Raw genomic sequence first — 8,525 nt, 5'->3', positions numbered from 1 at the left:
ACTTTTAGATGCAGGTACCCTAACAGATTACCACTTACCTCACAGTTCACTTTTTTGGCCACGGCAGTGTCTACAGAGGGAACACTGAATCAACAGCGTTCACTCTTCTTCTCTCTGCACACTGCTGACCTGTGTACAGTGCTTCACACCTATGACCCTGCATAGTTTCTTTGAAATGAACTGTTTCAGCATCAAATGTCCTTTTATGACTTCCCTAATGATCAATGTATAGAAACCTGCTGCTAGACCTTCACAACCTGCTGGCCTGTAAATATCAATTGAACCTAATTATTTAATGTTGTTCTATATAAATTAGTAAATTAGGCGGGTGGACCAGGACCACAGACCTTCTCTGGCTCAGAGCCACTGTTTTGCATAGTTAATTGGAAACAAACCAAATACATTTGCTCAAGTTCAGTAAAAGTAAAGTACTTGCTAGTTATTTCCAGTTCATGCTACTTTATACTTCTGCTCCATTACTATTTCCCTTTAAAATATTTTGAAGGGAAACCTTTATTTAATGGTTAGATAGATACATATTTTGCATTAAAAAAACAATAAGCTTCAAAAATACAATGTAACCTTGTTAGCTTGTGACCCCTCAAAAGAGCAGTGTCTGGTTGGGGCCACTTGTCCAGTTTCAGATATCAAGAGTTGTTCCGTCAAAGAGACATTTCCACTCTAATGTCCAAAAAAAATCAATACAGATTTTGGGAACAGAACTTTGCTTTTTCTTGTCTCCAACTCCTCACATTTATCCGGCGATGCTTGGAAAGGGGGCCCGACCTCAAGGATGGAACCACTCGACTAAACAAGCAACAGTAACTGTGTCGAATGTAGAAAACTAAAAGTAAAATGCTCCATACACATTAATGCAAGAGTAAAAACAATCTAATAACGCCCTTTATAATAATACATCTGTTACAAAGTACATTTTTCTGCAGAATGAGTATTACTTTAATTACTTTGAGTACAGTTTACCTGATAATACTTAAGTACAATCTTAAACACAGGAATGTGCTATTGAGTATTTATTGGTACTTTTACTGCAGGATCTGAGTACTTGTTAACAGCAGGAAGACTTTTTACTCATGCATGTAAAATATATGTCAAGAGGATGTCAAGCTTAGATACAATCACGAGTAAAAAACTCCATATCAGAGAAAGGTGTGTGTACTGATGCTCAGTTCAATGAACAATATCTCCACCATTCTGTACTTTTGGGGATTAGATTTATTTTGCTCAGATTCGGCTGCCCCAGTCCTCACTGGAATGCCTTAAAACCACATTCCCATGTCGGATCAACAGTCTTGATCCGCAGGAATGGACATGAAAAGCTCCACAGCTCCACACTCTGAAATGTGAGGTCTCAAAATATTGGCACGGTGAAATGGTGCCATGCTGAAACCTTTCCGTCAAAAAACTGCTGTGCCAAATCTCGTCAGAGATGGACCTGACGGGGAGGACTGTGTAAATTACAGCACAGAGATACGGTTACATTTCATTTTTAATGTACATGTGAAGTCAACTTCGAGTTTGCATGGAAATCAGCAGACTGCACTGTAGGCTTTTGTGATATTTTAGCAGCATACCACGCTTTGTTCCTAAGACCCCCGTAGCAGAGAGGGGCCAAGAAACTAGAGACGGAGGAATTTTTCCCGGCCGAACTGTTTGTCCGCGTCCCCCCGGGGATCAACAGCCCAGACCGCAGAGGAGCTGCCGCGCCGGTTGCGCACAAAGACGCACAGTGTCTTTCGCCGCCGGTGTTGTGCCAAAATGCGTTTCCCCTTGAAAAAAAAAACCCTGTGACGGTGAGTAAAAAGTGCTCTCCGTCGCCTCTGAATGCTTTTACCAGAAATTTCCTATTTTCCCACATTATATTGATGTTATTCTGTGCGTAATGTCGGTTTAATTCAGTCATTTTAAATGACAAAAACCTGCAATATTATCTAATCTGGAAAAAAATACCAGCTTTGTATTTATTTTTTGTAATTCCTGCAATTAATACATTACAAAACATGAAGTATTCAGTCTGATACAATTTAAAAATGTTTATTTATTTTGAGGCTAAAATGCGCAAAATAAAACCAGCTTGTCCACGATTGGATAATTTAACAATTTGGGTATAGAACTTTCATTCCAAATTGTCTGTGTCCAAGTGTTCCTCGGGTGATTGAAATCCAAACATCTGATTATTTACAGTAAGTATAGGAATCATTTTTACGCGGACTCACCGTGCTTTGGTCGAGGTTCCGTCCAGCTGTTGGTCGTCTACTGGCCGCTGACTCTCACGGTCTCTGCTCCCTTCCCCCGGCTGTCCCCCATCCAAAACAAACTCCGTTTATCCCTTCATTCACCCCCCCCCGCACACCTTTTACCTCCCACCTCTGGAGTCCGCGCAACGCTCCGCTGAGCCTGTTAAAGGGATAGTTCGCGTCAAAATGATAAAAGGTATCTAGACATTTGAACTCGCAATGCCTGTTTCATCCTCTCTGAAGGTGGAAGCTCTTTTATTCTACATTTTAAAAAAAGAAATACAAAGATATACACAGAGTCAAGGTTTGTTTGATTAGTTATATTTGTGACAGGGCTTTCAGTACACATTACCAACATATCAGGTAAATAAACAATATAAAAGCAGTCCACACGGTCTAAAGTTAACCATGTTAAAGGCCATGAAAGCGTCTTTTTCTCTTAAATGCTCCACCATATCGCCAACACGTAAACGCTATAAGAGGTAAAACCAGCAGCTGAACTTCAAGTCATATATAAGAGCACTTATTTTCAATAAGACTGATTATGGATCACAAAAAATGAGAAACGAAACATCAGCTTTAAGTGATTCTGGTCCCCTGAGCTCTGCAGTGTCAGCTCAGTGCACGGTGATGCGCACACACACACACACACACATGCTGTGTGTTCAGGCTGATGGGTGAGCGTGCGGTGCTCTCCTGCATGCTGCCCATTCCTGCTCACAGTCCGATGCACACAGCAGCGCCCTGACTCGACTGGAGCCGAGGAGCAGCGGTGTGATGATTGCCATCGAACAGGCTGTACTAAAAAGTTTGTCAAAGAAAACCACCTATCAGTGGAACGGAACAATAAAGTCAGCCCTTCATTTTTCACTAATTTATTTGGATGAATAGATTGTAGTTTCTCTGTTCAGTATGATTGACATGAATAACTGGCCTTCCTATTTCTGTCTCAGCACTCCATAAAGGCGTGTTCACAGCAACAAATAAAGTATCTAAAAATACAGAACATCTCTAGCTGTGATTTTACTCACTCTGAATATCTGCCATGCTTTTACCAAATTTACAGTACAACTTCTAAATTCATCAAGACCTGGAAATAACTTGTAATAACCTGTAAACCCGGACATTTCCCTCAGCGGTGTCTGAAGAAGATGTTCTGTTGTAAACAGTGACGATACTAAAGGTGCCAGCCTGACGTTCCTCTGTGTTAGCTCCACTCCAGCTTACAATCAGTTCCATCTTTACACATTAACCCAAACGTTACCTTTTGGGTATTATTTCTATCTTTATTTTCTATAAAAATATAAGTCACAAGCATTAGTAGAAAAAATAAAAACTAAGACATTCTGCACGGTTTTTGCCTTCATAAAATATACAAATCAGGAATGGTGATGAATTAAGTGTCTGTCTGAGTCCCTTCAAGTGTAAAGCGTCCCTGTTGGTTTCGTTAGTGAAGACGGTAAAGTCAGTACAGTGTACGTGTGTGTGTGTGTGTGTCCCAGTGTTGGTGGGTTATCAGTGTTGGTCGTGGCACTTCTTCTCCAGCGTGGAGCTCAGCCTCTCACTGGCACTGCTGCAGGACTCCAGCGCGCCACTGTTCCTGAAGATTCACAAAAGACAAAACAGGTTTTTAAACAGGTTACAAACGGTTCTTCACTACGTTTGTTCACATTTGACTGACGGGTAAATGTGTAGATGTAAAGGATCCTACTTGGACATGAAGATGTGAAGCAGCGAGGCGTGGTGCTGAGAGAAGTAGTCCTGCTGGATGGCGTGCTCCAAACACAGCAGCTGACCTGGGACCAGCGACACCTTTTTCATCTTCCCCTCTCCCTGAAACACACAACAGAAAGGTAAAAACCTAAATTAACTGATTTTTCTATCAATAATAGTATTTCATATCAAATTGTGATGAGTTTTCTGAAGGGAATCTGGTGCTTGGAAACACAAAGTTCCTTGTTGTAGCTTTGATGTGCAGAACTTTCATGAGATTTGAGTCCCATAAGTTCTGTTTTCAGATTCTTTGGAGAGACGGGGTCGGGGGGGGGGGGGGGGGGGGGTGTGGCAGCAGCAGCATACCTTGAGGAGTCCCATCATGACCAGCAGCGAGGAGAGGAAGCAGTACGACTGGAAAGCTGAGCCAGAGAGGAGCTTCCTCAACACGGCATCTGTGAGACACAGCGATGCAGGTCATTAAATGAGACGGCAGGGGTACGTAAAGGGTGCGAGATCCATCAGCGACGTTATATTTCAACCACTAGTGGAACACTTCATAAGAAGCGGCGTCTTATTCACCGATAGTTTCGAGGACAGCCGTCTTGGTCTCTGGTTCCTCGCTGTACAAAGAAGCGATTTTCAGGAGGACTTCAGCGGCCTTGTGTGTGTCGGATGCATCCACCTGGTGAGGAAAGGGAAGAGTTTATGGAGCAGATTATATCCGTTCTGTGTTTGTACACCTAGCCTAGCAGACTAAACATCCAAAAAGGAGAGTGATATTTATTTTTAGATTCCTACCTGTTGTTGGAGGCTCGTCCTCATCTCTCCCAGCTGAAGGAGCCTCTCTGCTGAGGGGCAGCTGAGGAAAGACATGATCTCTGCCTGAGGGTGGACACAAAGTCACGATAAACAACAACAACATCATCAGTTCAGAAATGAACAATATGCAGCGTGGATCTAGTGTCGTCTTACTGGGCTCTGAGGTTTTGCAGGACTGTCGTCTCTTCTTGTTATTCCATTTTCCTTCACAATGTCACTGTCCTCTTCATCGTCTTCACTGCAGTCACTGGCATCATCATCATCGTCATCTTCTTCTTCTTCATCAGGTTCTCCCTCATCATCACTACAGTGAAGTCAAAATAACATTTGTTTTTTCGATTAACAAGCTGATCAGAGACAAGTTGTGTTTTGGTTTTTGTACTGAAGGAACTGGACCATAGCTTCGGAAAGAGATTCCCTGGATCACTTAACGTCACACAAACGTACGCGCGTGTGTGTGTGTGTGTTACCTGAGTGATGCCAGCATGCCTCCTTTGTCCATGTTTTCCATCGCTTCCCTCAAAGCCTCACAGCCCTCCTCCCCCAAACTGTTACCTGTAAGAGTCGCATAAAAGAGTAACTTTCACCTGGTGTATCATCAACTTATTCTTATTTTGACTGCCATCAGAACCATCATGTAACTGCTCCTTCTACACGGAGAGCGGGAGCCGTTCCACAGTCGGCGTACCGTTCAGATCCACTTTCTCCATGTCAGGTTTGTCCACGACGGCCTGAGCAACCACCAGAGCTGCTGCCTCTGTGATCTCCCCGAAGGACAGATTGAGCTCCTAAAAAACAAGGAGCACATATAATCAGCCTGGTGACGAGGCAGACGCAGACAGAGAACTGAACTTTGATGGCGAACAGACCTTGAGGATCGGCAGTCCCTCTGTGAGGACGGCGGCGAGGGCGATGGCTCCTTCAGAGCGGACCAGACAGTCTCCGAAGTTGATCACCTGTACATTCCTCAGGTGCCTCAGAGCCTGCATGGCCGACAGGAGAAAACCGTGTGACTGAAGCGCGCGGCTACGTATCTTTTCTCTACTTATAAGGAATGTGAGAACAGGCCTCACCTGTGCCATGGCCAGCGTTCCCCTCTTGGTGAAGGTGTTGTCGTTGAAGTTGAGGACACGGAGCTCCGGGTTGTGCCGCATGGCTGAAGCCAACGCCATCACGCCTGCGTGGTTGATACCATTCTGGGGCATGTGGACTTCTTCCAGGCTGCCCATCAGCTTACATGGGGGAAAAAAAGAGGAGGAGTCTAAGATTTTAAATACAGTGACACAGAACAGAAAAAAAACTGCAAATCATTTAGATGCTGGAATCAGGAAATGTTTGGCAATTTTGCTTGATTAATCACTATTAACAATTAACTGATTATCAGTTATCTCTGAGTGTTTTCCCCCAATTATCACATTTGGGGGGGGTGATTATTCTCTACCTGAAAGGCCTTGGCCAGGGCGCTGGCTCCTTCGTTCTCCAGGCGGTTCCTCCCTGCGACGAACACTCTCAGTTTGAGTGGAGCTCCGTGCGCTGACGACTGTCTGTGGCCGTCAATCAGAGCTTCAGCCAGGATCTACACAGCAAAGTGGTTCATTGTAAATCTGGAGAACTTTCCAGATTGTGTGGGGAGAGGATAAAAGTCCCATTGGGAGGTGGGTGAGTGATTTACGGTGCCGGGGTCGAACAAACTCACCTTTCCTCCTCCGATCCCCATGCCGCAGTTGTTCAGCCTCAGCTCCTGCAGAGTGTGGCAGGAAGGGCTCTTGAGCAGCTGTTCGATTCCCTTCACACCATCCGGCCCAAAAGCGTTGTCGCTCAGGTCCAACTCGGTCAGCCTGGCCCCCGCACTCATCAACGCACCGCCCAGAGACCTCTGATGAACGCACAGAGAGACGATGTGTGACGCAGGCATGTTCTTAGCGTGTTACTAAACGTCATCGCGACTCAAATCCAGTGTCTGTATTTCTCACCAGGGCTGTTGGGATTTCAGAGCGCAACCTTCCGGTGAACATGTCACTCCAATAGCATCTCTGAAAGACACAAAGAGCTTTTTAACAGAAAGAAACCAGCGAAGTGACGACAAACGGGGTACAGGAGGAACTCCAGAGCGAGTACCTGGAGCAGGTCTTTGTTCTCCAGAGCCTTGGCTATGGCCCGGGCCGCATCCACTCCCACCGTGTTCCCCTCCAGACGCAGAGCTCTCAGACCCGGGTACTGCTCCATCTCACGGACCAGATCCTCCACTGAAAGCACAGAGAGAACAAGTGGTCAGGTCTGAGGAGGAAGCATCCACCAGCCCTCTCATGTAGAGGGTACACTAAGTGGACCCGTTTGAAATCTGACCTGATTCTGCGTTGTCCAGCTTCAGACCCAAGCCTTTATAGCTCAGCTCTCCATCCCCGACGTGGGTCTTGGACAGCGCATCAGCCAGCTGAGCGATGTCATCTGAGGCCATGGTTGACTCTATAGAAACATCCAGAAGTCAGGCGTTAAGAGAGAAGGATCACATTTTAGTAACTCTATCGACACATAACTGAGCAGAAGTACAGTGGAAATGACGTATTCGATGACGGTGGATAACGTGATATTATGTACAGGTAATTTTCTGACGACAACAGCACTCATAGTGACGTTAGCTCTTTAGCCTCGTCGGCCCTAGCCAGTAGAAGTGCGCAACATAATGAAAGTTAAACTAAAACTAATGTGACTGAGAGTCCGGACATCATGAACGGTATCCTCGTGCCTCTCGGTCATTGTATCGTGTCGTATTAGTCATGAAGCTCTCACTGAAGCACTAAAGCTTACCACAAAGACTAATTGGTAATTTCCAAGGAAACGATGGCGAACACACGGCGCTCTTCCGTGCCGCGCGCCGGTTACTCAACTGTGTGACGTCACGCTGCACCCGGTTTCTTTTTCGTCGATTCTGTTTACGTCGGTTGAAATTGATCTACACTGTTCTACCGCCATCTGCTGGAACAACCCCGAACTACTCTGGATTCATTTCACTGTACTCTAATATTGTTAACTAATGAATAGTTTACTAATGAACATTTTAATTAATTAACGGATAGATTTTGTTCTATGAATTTCTGTTTCTTGGAACTCTGTTTTTTTTCATATATATAATATAATTAATTGAGTACATATACAGTATATATATTTTTTTTTTTTCGAAATTAAAGAAATATATTTGTATCTTAAGTCATTTTAATTTATTTAATTTCGAATTGTGGTAATACAATAAAGTTAGTAAATATGTATTTTTTATTTTCAAACTACTTTTTTTTTTAAGGTTGTCAGTCAAATCTACTTCTGTGTTTGTCTGTTTTAATTGAGTTGATACTCTCTTAACAAACTCAACAAACGCTATTAAACTAACAAACTTTTATCAGCAGTAACTTGTTGACGCCACTGTGTACCCGGGCGCAGTAGACTACCTGAAAGCTTATATTAGCTCAAATCTGCACCAAATGTGTCCTTCAACGCAGTTTCATTTCGCCGAGGAAAAGCACCACGGAGACATAGACTACATTCATAAAGTAGAGAGGAGGAGAGAGTTTATGGACCACCAGGAGAGGTTCTGGGACAGGTTGGTGCCCTCACTCAGCACGGTTATCGCTCAACTAGCCCCAGTAAAAGTTGCTCGAGGAGCCATGAGGGCCTCTGCTAGGTTCAGGTCGCTGTTCAAAGTGACATTTGCTAGCTTCTTTGGTTTCCTTACTGGGAAGA

The 8,525-nt window shown here is 44.3% G+C and overlaps 1 protein-coding gene across 1 annotated transcript; it reads right to left on the bottom strand.

Moving 5' to 3' along the window:
• Positions 1–2,554: 2,554 nt before the first annotated feature.
• rangap1b (Ran GTPase activating protein 1b) lies at positions 2,555–7,724 on the bottom strand. The gene is made up of 16 exons (XM_076093231.1): positions 7,599–7,724; positions 7,137–7,256; positions 6,909–7,036; positions 6,764–6,823; positions 6,487–6,666; positions 6,232–6,366; positions 5,864–6,022; positions 5,660–5,773; positions 5,479–5,578; positions 5,261–5,345; positions 4,944–5,094; positions 4,770–4,853; positions 4,551–4,653; positions 4,335–4,423; positions 3,967–4,088; positions 2,555–3,855 (listed from the first exon to the last, which is right to left on the bottom strand). The coding sequence occupies exons 2-16, from the start codon at positions 7,246–7,248 to the stop codon at positions 3,771–3,773; spliced, it is 1,707 nt and encodes a 568-aa protein (XP_075949346.1). The 5' UTR covers positions 7,249–7,256; positions 7,599–7,724; the 3' UTR covers positions 2,555–3,770.
• Positions 7,725–8,525: the final 801 nt, after the last annotated feature.

The sequence above is a fragment of the Anarhichas minor genome, unplaced genomic scaffold (assembly GCF_050575085.1).
Source record: "Anarhichas minor isolate MPS153535 unplaced genomic scaffold, ASM5057508v1 ptg000017l, whole genome shotgun sequence".
Lineage (NCBI taxonomy): Eukaryota > Metazoa > Chordata > Actinopteri > Perciformes > Anarhichadidae > Anarhichas > Anarhichas minor.
The sequence above is the reverse complement of the archived record's forward strand: the minus strand, read 5'-3'. Positions and strand labels throughout refer to the sequence as shown.

Excerpts from the sequence above, each read along its gene's own strand:
- rangap1b (XM_076093231.1), bottom strand. The coding sequence starts at position 7,248 with ATGGCCTCAGATGACATCGCTCAGCTGGCTGATGCGCTGTCCAAGACC. Across the intron at positions 5,774-5,863 it reads GAACGCTGGCCATGGCACAG|GCTCTGAGGCACCTGAGGAA; the intron begins GTGAGGCCTGTT and ends TCGGCCATGCAG. Across the intron at positions 4,089-4,334 it reads TCATGATGGGACTCCTCAAG|GGAGAGGGGAAGATGAAAAA; the intron begins GTATGCTGCTGC and ends TGTGTGTTTCAG.